General features: G+C 40.0%; 1 protein-coding gene across 1 annotated transcript in view; it reads left to right on the top strand.

The window, feature by feature from the left end:
* Positions 1-15,787, top strand: part of trip4 (thyroid hormone receptor interactor 4) — an 84,406-nt gene extending 68,619 nt beyond the window's left edge. Inside the window, exon 13 of the mRNA XM_028575691.1 lies at positions 15,440-15,787. Coding sequence (XP_028431492.1) covers positions 15,440-15,504 — 65 coding nt within the window. The 3' untranslated portion in view covers positions 15,505-15,787. The remainder of the gene's footprint in view (positions 1-15,439) is intronic.
* Positions 15,788-17,671: the final 1,884 nt, after the last annotated feature.

Here is a 17,671-nt window from a genome sequence, read left to right as displayed (position 1 = left end):
GTTCGCAGTAGCTTGGACTTTGGTGATGACACGTTGATTTAATAAGAAGATATTCTAGAAGCTGATGAGAAAGGAATGGAACTTCTGGGTGACTGCCCTCATTTTCACTCTTGTGAATGCTTCCTTGAGGGTGGCGAGAGGTCTGATTGGGATACTAGATTGTCTTATTGCCGGCATTTTCCTTGCAAACTGACAATAGTTGGATTTACCAGCTGAGAAGATTAAAGAAAAGAGAAGACTTGTGGTTTAATAACAAAGTGTGTAGCTATCAACAAACATCATAATTGAATATTTAAGTTTTTTGTACTTCTGCGCTTAAGATCTTTAAACAAGCTTTGTACACAAAGCACTTTTCCAACAAGTCCTCCAAATTAAACGTCAAAGAAAATTGTTTGTAATACATATAAGTGTTTTTGTTTTTGAGTGTTCTCCAAAACTGTTACAAATCACTGTTAAATAAAGCCACTTTCTGATTTGACACGTTTGTTTAGGTGTAGGTTAAGGTTCGAGAACCGTCGTTGGCTGTAGTTGACAACAACTATTGACAATTACTGACCGTCTGTAGAACACAGGACACAAACAGCAGTACAACAACATCACTAATTCCCCCTCTGCTCCCAACAGACAAGAATCATAATTCCCGCGGGCGCTACAAGGCTTTGTCTCTTAAACGTAAACATATATTGTATTTTGGATTAGGACTGTCAAATGTTCTCTAGTATGTAATGAAATGTATCTTAAATTAGAGATGGTCCGATACCGATACCAGTATCTGTATCGGACCATCTCTAATTTGCCTAAATGCCTAAAACGCTGGTATCGGTATCGGGAAGTACTGGAGTTTATGCACCGATCCGATACCACATCATAAAGCCCTAAAGAAAATCTACGTTAAAGTAGATTATTTATGTTCTTTTTCCGTTCTGACTGTCAAAAATAAAAGAAAGTTCTGTGGCATTCATTGTTGGTGTTTGTTCACGTTTTACAAAGAGTTGAACCTGAGCCAGACAGACAACAAATATAGAAATCATATCACATCCATACAGGGACAGTAGTATACAGTTGTTAAAACACACTGGTGTTGGATCAGTGCTCGGTATACGCAAGTTCAGGTATCTGAATCGGTATCGGGAAGCAAAAAATGGTATCGGACCATCTCTATCTTAAATTATACAGTATTTTATAATATTTTGATGCCTAGCATTCATAGGAAATTGCAGTGTAATTAAGGCTGAGCGATTTTAAAATATCTATCCTATATATTTTTCTATAACATTTCTATGGCAATGTGGAAAGACCAGTGGTCAAACTGCGTTACGGCAGTATTAAGTCATTTTGAAGAATTACGTTCTGATCCTTGCACGTTATGTTAATTTTGCACTAAAGTTATTAATAACATGAGAAAATATTCAGTACTTTTTGTTTGTCAAGTATTTAATTCACGCATGAGTATACAAAAATAGGCTTTACCATGTTGTTATTTCATATATTATTCACTATTTATTGAGTTACCAGAACACTTGATACACTTGCTGTGTATCGGGACAGAAGATTTTGGCCATATATAGTTGAATATGAAATATAAATTTGCATTCTAGGTGGTACTCTTTAATCAGTACCTGCATTAGTTCTTTCTTACATTACCAAATGTCTTGTGTAACATGGCCTCGGAATTCTTCTGTGTGATAGTGAACTTCGAGCATGGATGATATGTGACCGGCTGTAGTAATATAGGGAAAACGGAATGGAAAATGGAAATTCAAAACTGCAGCTTCACTGCATCTCTGAGTTTATTATTACACTTGGCCACTTAAAAAGAGGACCTCTTTTAGCCAATAGTGCACTGCATTCTTGGTTAAACTTTACCACAGATATATAGAGAATATATATATAGTTATTATAGACTTCAGAAATGTTGCTTCCTGCAGTCTGTGTATTAAGGCTTTCGAATTTAAAGTGCCTTAAAGGTCCAGTGTGTAGGAATTTCTCCCATCTAGCGTTGAGATCGTATATCGCAGTCAACTCTCTCGCACCGCGCAGTTCAAAGTACGTATTACAGCTACTGTAGCCTTCACGCTTAAAAAAAACGGTCTCTTGCTATTTTCAATATCCTTTTTCTTTTTCTGGGCGAAGAAGAAGACTCCTGTTCCTGAAATTTGGATTTTGAATACGTGTGGTCCTCCATGTTTCCTTCTTCAAACTTGCCGGGGCCGGGAAGCTGCGATACCCATTAGCAGCATTAGCAGCACCTGTGAGTTTATCATGTGACAGCGAAAACGCGAAAGGCGGAGCAGTATGTCCTGTATGTCCCTTACCGGCTAACGTATTTCAAGATGGCGCATGAATATGGAGCGTCTACCCCAGTTCATGCGAATGCAAATGTAAAATTTCAAGCCAAAAGGAATACTTGGAATTGATGGTGGTGGTAAATTCTTGGGACAAGTTTGTGAATGGGCAACACAGATTAATTAACTAAACACGTTACACACTGGACCTTTAAGCTTTGTCTGTATTACACTGACACTACACTAACTGTGTCTATTTCCAGTAGAGCGTAACGCCAGAATAGTGGATGTTTGTAGTTGGATCCAGTAAGTGAATTAGAAATTGAATTTGTTTAAGCAACATCCCAGAGTCTTTATATTCTCTGGGCTCTTAGTCGGGAATAAGGAAAACCTTAATGCTCAGACACAGTTCTGTTAGGAAATGCTAAATAGATCGATAAAACACATATAGTTCCTGCCAATGATCTTAAAATATATCCATACTTTAAACAAGAAGTGACACAGTGCACACAATTGATTTGATTTTCATCTGTAGCGCTCACGTTGTCTCCAGCTGACTTCTCTTTTTTCCCCCGTTTCAGGTTGTGAATGAAAATCAGAAGCCAGTGGCCATGACAATACAATCTACTTGAAAAGAACAAATAATAAAAACATGCGCTTTATTTCATATAGCCTCAATACAATTCATTCCAAAAGCGAGCTGAATTAAATTGCTTTGGAATGTATTGTTGTATCCAGTTTCATTTGCAAAATATCTGTAGATCCTTAGAAGAAATGTGTGTTATGTAAAAGTATTTCCCATGATGCTTTATCAACGCTTCTGCGCTCCAGTCATCTCAATAGCAAACTGTTCTGCAGCACCAGCTTATTGTAAGAGCATCTAAGAGAAGGGATTGATACGCTGTGGGGCTCTGGTCCTATTTTCAAGAATCACACATGGCTGCAGGGGGAACTGCTTCCTCTGTTAGGGAACATCAGTACAGGCAACTGGCAGTAACTAATGGACCTTCTAGCTGAGTCATTACAGATTTCCAAGTAATCGCACCTGAACAATGAGAGCCAGTGTTTCTTTTAAATTGGTGTTTAACTAAGGCACTTTTCAAAAGAAAGGGTTGGGCATCAATGGCGCGATGACAGAGTAGGACATGTTAATACATAGCTTCCAGAAGGAAGATCCATTTGCTCATTCATTGGTATTCAACAGGAACTTGTATGTGAGTAAACTTAAAAAAAAAAAAATCTGGGAATCTCCTCTTTTTGTGTATACATTTAGTAATTTGGTATGTCCCTTACCTTCCCTCAAAAGCGGCTAGAGTGAAAAATAAATAACATGATCTTCAATAATCAGCTACAATAACAAATGTTAAAATTTGATTCTGCAAGACTCCTTTGCAGTTGCTTTTACTTGTTACATTTTACATATAAAGAAAAAAAACAGTTACGGTGGTTTGTCCTTTTTTATATCTGTTACTAATTCAACGTCCTCTTCAAACTTTTTGACTGAGACGGACAGAATTTGTGGCCAAGATGACATAAGTTACCAACGGAAGCAACGCGCGTCTTAGCATTGCGCTAAGAAAATAGTCGGAAATTAGCGTGTCCACCCAAGTGTCATGTTTCCATCACTGCTGATCGGAGTTAAAATGCCTCTGACTACTCATCAGAGTCTCTGGTCCCGGGAATGAATGTCAATTGTAACCTTTCCCACTGCAGACAAACGCCAGATGTTAGTGGGTGTTAGTTAGTTTTTTTAGGCCAGTGGGAAAGGGGTGTAACATTAGCCACCCAAAGTGACTGATCCTACCAGACCAAGTTAGGCTGTAACCCCTGAGTAAGCTGAATGATGTATGTGTATGTTGTGTGTGATGTCTCTAAGCTACTGGGACCTTGAATTTCCCCTTGGGGATCAATAAAGTATCTATCTATCCATCTATCCATCTATCTATCTATCTATCTATCTATCAGAACCAGGATGCGTTTTATTGCGTGTTACTTTTAGAATAAAAGTGCCATTTCATCTTTCAAAGGTTACATAGTCTTGCCAACAACCCACATGCAGTCTGTGAGCAAAATTGTTTATTAGAAGAAGCTTCATTTTGTCTATGTGGACAGAGCTTTAAACATTTGTATTTTTACTGCTCTAGGATCAAGTTTCGGGGGAGCTTAAGGCAGAAACGGCAGTGAAACCTAATGAGGAGCCCATGAACGTACAAACAAAAACTATGATGAATATTTATTTCTTAAACTGACAGAACTGCTCTCCAAGCTGTTTTTGTAACATTCATTCAGTATTTCCAGAGGACAGAATAAGAGCAATAAACCTTCAGTCTGCACTTGCCAGGATATCTGATTGGCTGTTGACAGTCAATGACTCCTAAGGGTTTACTCTAAGTCATGTCCAACATTCTTTGCCTGACAAACTTTAAACAGTTCACACATCAGCTGAGCTTTCCTTGTTGTTCAGCTGTACAGGAAATTCATTTTTGGGAAGTTGTTTATCATGTATGCTTGCAAAGTGGATGTCGGGTAAAAGAGGAGGGAAAGACAATTCAATCAGGAGAGACTTCGTTGCAGATATGCAAATATTTATTGTAGATAAGCATAATATGAAACGTACATGAAATGTACAAAGTCTTTGGGGATTAGACTCCATTGTTAAAATATTTAAAGGAGTAGAGAAACCGACATATTCCCCAGCCTAGACACTGGTGATGGCGGAGAGGGAACCAGGAGGCCGAACGAAGGACCCGTGTGCCGGAAAGGGACTCCGGTTGCAGTGGATGATGACGCCCGGAGATGGAAGGGGAGGAGGAGGAGGAGGGTTGCACGTTTGCCTGAAGCCAGCTGATAGCAAGGAGAGAGACATTTAAAGCAGGATGTCATGCTGTGATTGGATTATGAATTTGTGGCCAATTCTTATTGGTTTACTGAAGAGTGAACGCCTCTTAACAGCTGAAAAGACTTAGGGAGAGATAGTGGTGATTGAAGTATTAGAAGTCTTCCTGAAAGAATTTGCGCTGAGCTTCATTTGATATAGCCGAGTGACTGCCGATGGGATCCATGACATCAGGTCCGAGGTTCATTACATTCAGCATTGAGTTTGTGTGTGGAAATGCAACACATCTATAACTTTAAGCCAGGAAGATTTTAAATTAAAATGATGTCATCGGAAGGCTAAAGGCCGTTTTACAGTCGCCGTAGCCGAGCTGGCGCGCGCCAATGTGACGTCAAAATGACGTAGATCTCGCTGGCGCGCCAGGATTTTGAGTGCGCGACCACCAATCTGGTTTTTTTCAGCGGCGCGCAACAAAGCGTAAACGCAAAGCATGAACGAGCTCGAGGGCAACCGGATGCCAGGACTCTCAGGGTGACGGCAAGTCTCTCTTGTAAACTGACTGGGTTAAGATGAGTTCTTTTCGAATCAAATCGAAGCATTGACGTCCATGCTGCTGCCAGTTCTGCCGTTGTTTACCTTTTTTCTTCTTCTTCTAGTCCGTAGAAAGAGCAAAGTCGGTAGCCTTTCCTCATTAGCACCACCTCTTGTTCAGGAGAAGACTGCAACTAGTGTCGCGACCACCGCCACCACGCGCGAGTATAAACAGTTACGGCGCTCCCATGACGTCACACTGGCGCTCGACAGGTCGGCTGCGGCGAGTACACCCCACGTTTTAAGAAATGATGATCAGCGACCAAGTCCTCCTCCCACATTTTAGAACCCCTAGACACATTTAATGTAGGCTGATGTATTCATTTTTACACCCAGAATAGCCTCCAGCATGTAATCAATATGTATACTGTGTGACCCCATTGTCTAACTCTCAGCTCAACCTCACACAATTGGATTGATTGCCGCCAACAGGCTTCTTTCCCAGGAAATTACCATAGTATTGTTTAGGTCTGTGGTGTAGGAACTCATCCATTATATACAAAACATTTAAACACTAAAAAAAATGTATGCTCAGGCTCCACTTTTCTCTGCAGCAATTTGCATTTTAGTTTGGCTCAAACTTTTTTGACTTTTGGGAATTGACCAGGACAACTAAAGTCTTTAACTGTCAAGGAGCAGTTTAAAGTTTGCACCTCAACTAGAAGCCCTTAAACGCTGAAGTTGTAAAGGATCAACCCACTCCGATTTTAACTGCTTGTCTGGATGTTTGAAACCCTAACCCTCCAAATATAAGCTTCACGCCGTAACCTATATATATATATATATATATATATATATATATATATATATATATATATATATATATATATATATATATATTAGGGCTGTCAAAATTAACGCTGCTCATTTTTTAATATTTAACTCGTTAAAAAAAAATTTACGAAATTAACGCAGCTGTGTTTGTTTACTTCATGTGGCGGCTGAGAAACGTGTCGTCTCCATAACACCAGGCGGCGCTACTCTGTATTGTTGCCAAGTAATGAAAACCGGCAGCTGATTGGACGAACGCGTCACATGGGTTTGTTTTCTCCGGATATTGAGAGCCAGACTGTCATGGCGGCCGTTCAGAATACGATCTCATATTGTACTAAAATAGTTCACTGAAATGTGTTTCTGAAAACATTTTAAGCGAGAAATAGGCCGTGATGCAGTTGCTGAATCTGTCTTCATTTCAGCTCAACAAAGGTCAGTTTAGAAGATTTTTGTCAGATTTTGAGAGACTAGTCACCTCATTCCGCTCGCCATTTCCGGGTGAGTCCCGACTGCCCTGCCGCCGACTGAACTCTCGGCTCGTTGGAGATGAACTGAACTCTCGGCTCGTTGGAGATGAACTGCTCCTCGCCTGTAAAGTAGACGAGAGCAGGCGACAGCAGCCGGGGACGGTGACAAAAATCAGCTCTCAAGTCAGACAGTTTCTAGCCGTTTCCAGCAGCCTTCAGCAGGACTAAATAAGCCAAGTTGTTGCTGCTGTTGTTCTGAAAGATATTAAACATTCTGAACTTAGTAGAACCTTTCCTTGTTTGTTTTTTTCTTCATATTTGCAAAGTTAAATGATTTAGCATTTAAATATCCATTATTATAAGCTTCAGTCTCAATTTAAAAAAGCGATTAATCGCGATTAATTACAGCAAATTGTGCAATTAATTAGTTAATTTTTTTAATCGATTGACAGCCCTTATATATATATATATATATATATATATATATATATATATATATATCTCAAACACAAAGTGAAAAACAGTCTGAAGGCAGTGAAACACTACTTTTGTCAGCTCAAGGTGGGCTTCATCACTCTCCCTTTCTGCTGCAGCTAGCCAAGTGTGTTGGAAAAGAAAATGGACAGAGCTCCAAACACACAGATTTATTTATTTTTACTCAAAATTCCTCACATAGCTACTTGTGCCTCTGTGCTGGTAGTGATCGTGTCATTGTGCTTTGAGATAAGAGGCAGGAGAAGGGAGACTGAAATTGGAATCAAATTCCGAACAAACCATGGTAATGGTAAGTCCCTTTGGGGTGGACTTTGGGCTTTTTCACTTTGTAAACCTATAACGTGCACAAAAATATATGTAACGCAATAAAGGAAAGGGAAAAAGCATAACATGCGCACTTTAAAGTGTTGCCAATAAACCTAACCGTCAATCATAGTTTTTTAACTGGAACAGAATATGTTAAATTAGTTAATCCTCAAGCATAGGTGTGGGTGGACGATAGTGCAGCATTTAGTGAGTAGCACAGATAAAGTGCATTTCACAAATTGAAGGAAAATGAATTTGCTATTAATCATCAAAAATGGAATTAATCCAAGAGCCCATGCTTGTTCCAACTGTTTGCTTTATACTTATTCCTCAGACATATTGTATCGTACAAAGCCGAGCAAACCACAAAATGCATCAAAAAAAGTCAAACTAATGAACTGTCCGCAGGTACAATCTATGATCTAGTTTACGTGGAAGCATTTTGGGAGCACTGATATAAGATAGCTATCACCATGTCCTCCCTGCTTCACATCTATCCACCCACCAACCAGCACCACCTTTGCTGTCCCCGACTTGTCAGACACTGGTTCTCTAGCGAGTTGTGACAAACTGTCATGTGCGTGACTAAACCGGCTCAGCGCTGCGCTGTTGGTTGGAGAAATCACTCAGCCAATACAGCCCCCTCGGTGTCTGCGAAAACCGCTTCAGGCAGGGAAGTTTGGACCAAGAGATGAAGTGAGACTGTTTTCTCTGCAGTGGGAAGCATGGTTCATGCTTCTCCCTTAACCCCTTGCAAACATGCCAACGCATGTCTCAAACAGCGCCTTCTCTATCCACTTGTAAATTCACTAGCTCGGCAGCACAGGAAGGGAATGTAAATTAGGTGTGACTAACGGCAAAATGGGAATCCAGGCAGTTTTTCCCCTTCCTCTCTCGCTGTCCTTCCCTGGCTACCGAGGGGTTTTGTACACATCCACTTTCCTGCAGTGCTCGGTTTCACGTACAGAATGACTTCAGCTGGAGGTGTGCTAAGCTGAGGCCAGATAAGGAAAAGAAGATTGAATGGTTGTGTTGCTGAGCTGAAGTCAGAATGAAGCCTTTTTAAAGTCATGCTTACTGAAATATGGGAACTACAACTGCCACATGTGATTTCACAGAAACATTTTAGCTGTATTGACACTTTGTAAACACAAGTGCACTCAATTCTTTTTACGTGTTTAAGGATCAGGCTGGTGATATTTTAGTTAGTATTAACAAATCCCATGAAAAGACCAAAATGAACTATAAATTGATCCTAACAGCGGGTACAGGCTGTGTAGCCAAAGCCTGATACAGATTATTCCTCTGTGCCATAAAGCTCCTTTGTAGTCCAAAACTATTAAATACACATCAGTGAGCCACATATTGCATTCATTATAATGAACATAAACACTGTTGTTTATTCAGAATCAGTATCAAAAGAAGAATAGGATTTGTTGCCTAGTAAGTAAGTAACACAAGGAATTTGCCTTGGTGGTTGGTGCATACATGAACACATTAAAAGGAAATATACAATGAATGTAAAAGACACAGTACAACATAACTGTTTAACAAGACAAACGAATAAGAAAAGAAGGCGGTGTGGTTTAGTGCCGGATGTGCAAAAATGTTAAGGGAATGGGAAAAAGTGCAGGATATATAGTGCAGGATGTACGTAATTGTAATGTGTCATGTCTAGGGGTGAGGGAGTGGGAGGGGTGGTTAAGAGTCTGTGTCAGTGGGGGTCCCCAGGCCTAGTTAATGAGGCCCACTGCAGTTGGAAAGTTGTTTTTGTGGCATGAGGTTTTGGTCCTGATGGACCGCAGCCCCCTGTAATTTTGTACAGACATTCACGGTGCCCAGAGGATAAATCCTAATGACTTTGGTAAATGCCTGACATTTTGCTTTTAGCGCCACAAGCAGGTCAAAGTTTGTACTTATCCAGTAAAATAACTCAACATCCACTGAAAGTATTGGCACGACATTACAGACATTCATGATTCCCAGACGATGGATCCTACTGACTTTTCCCCTGAAAAACTAAAGCCATTCCCATCAGCTTCGGCTTCATGTTAAAGGTGCTGTAGGTAGGATTGTGAAGATCCAGGATTTAGCCAAAACATTAAGGGAGAATGAATGTGTGTGCATGAGCAGTGATTGACACGCAGTTAGACACCTCCCCTGGCCCTGATTGGTGCATCTGAACAGGGAGCGGTGGATTTTTGCAAATCGCACTACAGGCTGTAGGTTTAAATGACCTGCTTCATGTAGATCTACTGGAACATAGGGTCAGTTTCAGCAATTATGACAGAAGTTTTAGAAGGCATACCTTCTGCACCTTTAACTGCTAATTAGCAATTATTAGCATACTAAAATGCTAAACTACGATGCTAAGCATTGTAAAAATTAAACATAATGGACATGGACAGTGTATGGAAGTTGGAAAGTGTAGAGAGACAAACAAGTTTTGGTTGATTTGTTGACAAAACAATTGGTGACACCAGCTTCATCTACCAGACCCCCAAAATAAGTGTGTGAACCGGAGATTGATCAGTTGAAATGATCTTTTCTATAAACTGCAAATGTTTAAAATGCATTGGAAGATTTTTCACTGTAAACGTCTTTTTACTCTCCAGGCAGTATACTTGTGATATACTCTGAATTGGTTATTGTGGGAGCCCAGTGGGAATCACTGTAACAGATACTGATGAAGGTGTTAACATTCAATCACAGAGCTGGTAGTGCTCCACTTCTAACTTTCCCCTTTCTGTGTCATTATTTGTAGGCAAGTCATTTTCTCATGCCAAAGTGTGCCATCAGAGGGTGTATCAACATGTGGTTAAAGTGTATATACATAGCTGTTCTAGGTTTATTATCTAGGTGCATTGGGACCGCTGTGTAATAAAAAGGTAAGAATACAAAATTCAGCCTTTTTATTCCTCAGTGCGTAGGCAGTTACTCTCACAGAAAGAAAAAGAAACAGCAAGCAGCCAATTACTCTTGTGATGATTACGGCAAGAAAGCTGATGGACCGGCATCTTATTGATGTCAGCGAAGATGTCAATGGACCTCTATTTCACTCTAATAAATACTCTTTGCACTACTGCCCCTGGCTTTTCAAGGGATTATGTAAGTGCGCTTTCCATCAGCGATGAGCTGTATTCTCCCATTATGTGTAATAGGAATAGTATGCATGCAGTCATATTTGTGAATGTGTAAGCAGAGTATCCAAGTGTAGTGTATGTATGAGCGTCTGTGTGGCTGAGTGTGTTTTACGGTCTTGATGATGGAGCGCCAGCCCTGTGCAGACAACCTGTGCTTGTTTTATGGCCTCCTCCCCAGCTGCAGCATGTGGGCAATAAACCTTTCTCCAGCAATCTCCAAACAGTGCAGCAATCAATGGGAAATTATCTCAGCCAATCGATGGGCCAGCCTTTCTATTTCTCCTTCTCTATGCCTCTCCTTCTGTCCTATCTGTATCCCTTTATCCCACCACCCCTCCTTCTCCCTCTCCTCATCCCTTCTGTCTCATTTTTGCTGTCTCTGTTTTTTCCACCCACTCCTTCACTCACCCCCCCCCCCTTTTTTCTAACTTGTGTTCCCTCCAGCTCTCTCGGCTCGGCAGCACCTACTCTGAAATGCGACAGCTCAGCAGCACCAGAGCCATTAACAGGAGTCGCCTTCACCCAAGGAATATGTAACATTGCTGGATTGACTTTCATGGCCAATATAATGAGTCTGACTTGTTCATACAGCGAGAGAATGCTCCCTCTGATAGACGTGACAACAAGGCCCCTTTTACTGTACTCCATGTTGTTGTTGCTGTTGTCCTTGGTCGTTCGTTGCCAGTTGCACATAACGTAGTTATTTCTCCATGTTTCACTTGAGGATGTATTTTTAATAAATTGAGGAAATTGCAAGGACACTTCTCAGACAAAAATACTGAGTGATTTCCAACATTCAGTCCTTTTAAGCAGCGTTAATTAACTAAAGTTGCTATTCACACACACACACACACAAACACTGAGGAACCAGATCATTCCAGTGATTAACCCTAACCCCCTTTTTTTAAATAGATATCAGAATCAGCTTCATTGGCCAAGTATGTGCACTAGGGACGGGCAATATATTAATATTATATTGACATCATGATGTATATATATATACATATATGACTAGATATCGTCTTAGATTTTCGATATCGTAATATTATTATATGGTAAATGTCGAATTTTTCCTGGTTTTAAGGGCTGCATTACAGTAAAGTGATGTCATTTTCTGAACTTACCAGACTGTTCTAGCTCATTATATCCACATTATTGAAGATGTGAAAGATGAAAATATAATATTTTGTTAAAGAACCAATTGTCAACCCTACAAAATCGTCACTATCTCCACATTGAGGTATTTGGTCAATTATTTCTTGATATCTGATTTTCTCCATATCGCCCAGCCCTAATGTGTACACATACAAGGATTTTTTTTTTTTGCTCTCAATGTACATACACAGAAATAGACTAAACATAAGATAAGACAAGGACAACAAAGCTGGGCAAGATAAACATGTAACTACTTTGTAATGAGATATACAGTATATATAAATTACTCACGTGACTACTTTTATGTGAGACGAACCCACAGAGAATTATCACCTGACTGCAGTTCCCCTTGGCTCTACCAAGTTTTATAACGTTTTTCTGACTGTAAGCCACCTGCCCAGCACTTAACAGCAAACAGACACAGTTAGCTGGTAAACATAGTGGAGCATTTAGCAGCTAAATAGCCAAATAGTTCCCTCAGGAGTTGGAGACAAAAACAAGAGTAAGTGAATGTTGAACTTTCCGCCATCACCAGCCATCTACCATCTGCCAGGTGGCGATGACTTTGTAACAATTTTATAAGGGGAAAATATGTCAGTGTTGTGTTTACAGCTTGTTGCATTGCTCCCAGGTGATCCAAAAATTAACAAATGGATCTTTCTTTAGTAGAGCACTTGAGGTAATTTCTGTGTCAGGTAAGAAAATCTGCATGTACTTAATAAGAATTGCAGATTTTTTAACATAACGTGGTATGAGTTGCTCATTGCTACTGATATCAATGCGACTCTTCCAGCCAGCGGGTGGCTTGAATAAGGTTGTAGAGCCAAATCAACCTTGGAAATACATTCAAGATTTTGTCCTTTGTTGTGAATGGTTAAAACATTTTAACATAGTGTTGTGGCTTAACGTTGGTTTTTGCTCCTGATCATATTGTGACTGGGAGATCACTTATTACAGGACTTGTATTTAATGTAAAAAAATCTGAATTATCACTTGAATGTGCTTCATACACCCGGCAAAATGTATTTTTAGAAAATATTTACTTTGTGCACGGTGCATTTTCATTTCAGCATCCTGAGGTGTTCTTGAAGCACATTGCTATGATGCACATTGGGCTAACTGTGTTGAAATTGGCAAAATGAGTAACTAACACAGTACAACTGCTAAATGCTCATTCCGTGAGTGCTTGTTTTGATTTATATAATCCGTTTGCTTTCATATATGCTCATACACAACGTTTCATAGAAATGTCATGACAAGGAAAACTGCCAGAGGCAATTTTCCACAACATTGACTCAACCTCTCACTCGCACAAACGCCCCAAAAAGAATCAAGAATTATGCATTTCTGTTGTGGTGGATTTATCATTGAAGCAATTTTGGATAACTGTTTGGCAATATTCACTCAAAAATTCCAGAGGTGTTTCCACGCCTAAGCAGCACTCACTCCTGGCAGGACAGACAGACACTGACAGTCATTCACACAGGCTTGGAAATGGTGAGCAAACAGCACTTCTCCTAAACACCTTGTTTATGCTGCTACTACCCACAGAGTTCAGCCATAACGTGACAACATGAAAAGAAAGCACAAGTGACAAACACCAACCCTGCCTGTCACACTTTTTCCCCTGCCTCAGCCATGGGGAAAACAGCCAGCTAATGCTGTGGGTTGACAAGCAGGAGGCTTGTATTAGGCAGAGAGACACATGGTTATTATTTGCCTTCCAATTAATGACGGGGGGTCAACTCAGGTTATCAAAGACCAGCTAAGGTTGTTCTCTGCAGAGAGGATGACAACGCAGCAGACCATAGTGTCTGAGACGGAGCCCTTATTGAGGAATTTGATATTGTGATTGATATTGTGAATGCTGTATTGAGAGAGAGAAAGCTGTCAGTTACAGTGTGTTAGAAGGTCAGCTTGGTCAGCGGCTCCAGGAGCTTTGTTTACACACCATAGCGACAAGCATTTATATAAATAGCAACATGATCAAATCCCTCTTTAAGATTCTCAGCTGTTTTCGTCTTTGTAAACATTCTCATCTGAGCTTCACATGAATCTGTGAGCAATAAATTATAACCATGGAGATTCTCACAACAATGAAGGCTACTGTTTTTTGGCTTGGGAATGTCTGCTAATCAGCAAGTTTGTGCAGGTGCTGTCAGCTCGCTCAGCTACACAATAAAAACAAAGAGATTATTGAAAGAATCCTTGAGTGTTACTATCTTGGCAGACCAAGAAACATACCCAGACATTAACATTCCCTGGATGCATCAATGGAGAACGCTAAGAAACGATTGTTGTGTCATGTTTATTAGTTACTACTGAAAGCGCGTTCATTTCTTTTGGTTTTAGTTATGCTGTTACACCTGTTCCAAATCATGTCTTTCTGCTAAAGGGCTGTAGTTGCAGATGGTTTCAAATCAAGATGGTTGGTAAAGGTGTCCCACAAGGATCATCATTAGGCCCCCTACTATTTACTATATACATAAACAATATTTATTTTCCAAATGAGCACGGAATGTCCATTCATATGCTGACGACACCATTTTGTAGTTCAAATGTAGCCTAATCATAACGATAATTATTACGCTTATCAAACCCAAACAGAATCTGTGGATTTTCTTTTTTTTCTTTTTTGGAGTTTTCAGATTTTGCAGATTCTGTGTGGCCCTGGTTATTATCATAAGTTGTGATTCATGCATTACTAAAAATAAAAGCAGTTGCCCCGCCAAAAGATCTGATGGTCATCACTCACATCCAGAAGGCATCAGCATACTTGTGTTTTCATTCATACAGCCAAGCTATCTCCTGTAAGTTGCTGAGATACTTAACATCCTTAGTTCAGTTCAAAGTGAACAACCATGACACCAGATCACAGAATACTAAGCAACCTGAAGTATGAGACACTCATTCCTCGGAGCGATTTTCAAGATCTACATATTGATATTTTTTAAATAACATTTGTGATGGTTTTAATTAGTGTATGTGTAAGTGTCATGACAGCCTGTATGGCTGAAGCGTCATTATAATGTTGGTATGCATGTCATTTGTATTAGACTTAACATTACAAGGTGCATTTACTTTTATTTTTTTGTATGTGGCATTCCATTAGATTATAATGAATGTACATCTATATTACTGATTTAAAAGACACCTTATTTTGCTGCCAACAAAGGTTGTGGTCCAATCCCTCTTTGCAGTGGAATAAAAGGTCTGTTTGTCCTTTTCCCTCACCGTCTCGCTCTCGCTCTACTGTCTATCCGAGGCCGCCTGTAATCAGCTGGCCTTGAGCTCTCAGAAAGGTCAGTGTCCCTTTGATGGTGTTTTGATTTATCCCTTCCTCTTTTCTCCCCTTCCTCTCTTCCCTTCCCCCTTTTTCTCTTGCAGGGAAGCTGGAGACTCACTACCACCAGGGTGCCAAGAAGGGGCTGGTCCCATCAGCTGCAGACTGACGTCAGAGGAAAAACTGTCTGGTCTCACGGGAACATGGCAAATTATGTTTTCCCAAAAAATTGGCTTCATTCTACCCTGGGTTGTCCTGACATTTTATCAGGAGTTATCAAAGCTGACAGCAGCTCTGTCTGTGTTGTTAATTAGGGGCATTTGAATTTTACTTAAGGAAAATTGCTTAAAAGTATGCAGTACATAGACATATAATAATATTGACAAATTTCTACATTCTGCTTTGTCTCTATTTTGATTGTTTTGCAGAAATAAAAACTTTAATTATGTGCTTCTCCTGTTCCAATTAATTTGTTTTGAGAAAAATAAAAAAGCTTGTTAAATATGTTGTTGTTAAATATGAATGGCATCGTTTAGAAAATGTTCTGCCGTCATCTACCTGCCATCTCAAAGCACAAGAGGTGAACAAGAAATGACTTCATTTTGTTTTAATTCGCTCATCAGGTTTTTATGAGGCAACGGAGACAAAAATATATATAATTATTTTTATTCAAGAACCTAAAACCCCCAAAAAGAGAAATGCTGTTCCTCGCTCCTCGTCAGAGGCAGGCCGGTCATTACCTTCTCACACCTAAGACCATTTAGATCAACAATAGCGCTGCGTTCAAAAACACAACCTTTTCATTCATTTCAATTAGACCATTTCATTGGAACAGGAGGGGGGGGGGGATTGGCAGGTGACGCAGAGGACTCCAGCAAAAACAATGCAGGGCCATCAAGCAAGAAATGTTGATCCTGGCTGATCAGCGTAATGCAACTTCACTCAGCAACACACTGTTGAGGCTAATCAAATGTGCACATTCCATAACTTGTAGCATGCTAATCATATTGTTTACCTCACAAGCGTTAAACTGGAGGAGAAAAATTAGTGCTGCCACAATACATTTTCCGAGTTGTAAAACCTGCCTCAGCGGAGTATATACCACAGTCTGATGAGCCCTCAGACTCGTAGATTTATTATTCGACCTGGACTTCTTGGCTGGCGTTTAACGCTCCTGTAGGGAAAACCCTTGGGTTCTTTGGATGCGAGGATATTTCCAGTCTGAACTGTCTTCTTTCCTTTGAATTTCTTGTGCATGTCATTTGAATCCAGCACGGGAATGGCAGCCTCCGCCACGGACAATGCAGACTAATTCACAGGGAGGTAACTAATGAGTGCAAATACACGTAATAGCTAGAACAGAATGAATGGGTTTAATATGGTGAAAATCTTAGAGGATTATAACTTTAAATGGATTTTGATAAATGAACCGCACTTGTTGCTGTGTGGTTGGCAAATGCAAATTCTTCATTTCAACTTGTCTGCCCCTTTAGCCGCTAATCCCGCTCTTAAATCACAAAGATACTTCAACATGATTGTACATCACAAGTGTTGCATTAACTGAAGTTACCGTATTAAGATGAGAAATTCTTTAGGATTACTCCGGATTTTTCGCACCGTTGAATCCTCAGAATAAAAGCATTCCGGCGCTCACTTGAAACCCAAACAATCAGGCTTTTACAGAACTACACTCGGGTCTTGAATGAATTATTTACTCCTGAATAATAATTTGGTGTGACTTCTAAGCCATGGGTTAGCATGCTTCTTAAAAGGTTATCGGATCTATGCCAGTATCGTCACTTCCTTTAAAAACAATCAATCTATTAACCAACATGCACAGACTTCGACCTCTGAAATCATGTATTTAACTTTCTTAAAGGTCTTGTGCTTATAGTACACAAAGATTCAGAGCACCTTCATTATAAAGTATTTACTCTGGTTCAAGTGTTGTTGTGACAGGCTCTAAATTTGATTCTCTGCCTGTGTAATGTCATATTGTATTTCAACATTTTACAATAAACACATTGCATTGCTATGTGTTTACTTCCTTCCAAATGTGTTGAGTGGCTCTTTGACTAAGCTGTTTCTTGCCCAAGGGCGTATTTCGCCATGGTTTGAGAAGCATAGCATGAATCACCAGCACACACACACACACACACACACACACACACACACACACACACACACACACACACCCCCATCCTGAGTTATGTTTTTGCCTGTGCCTGGCATTGTAATTCGCTGTTGATTAGCTTAGATTTACTCTTGTTTGAGTTGCAGATTAGCTACAACTCTGCTCCACTCCATTCAGCATGAGAACGCATAATTGCACCAGC

The sequence above is a fragment of the Perca flavescens genome, chromosome 1 (genome assembly GCF_004354835.1).
Source record: "Perca flavescens isolate YP-PL-M2 chromosome 1, PFLA_1.0, whole genome shotgun sequence".
In the NCBI taxonomy this organism is placed as follows: Eukaryota; Metazoa; Chordata; class Actinopteri; order Perciformes; family Percidae; genus Perca; species Perca flavescens.
This window is presented reverse-complemented; position numbering and strand designations above follow the sequence as displayed.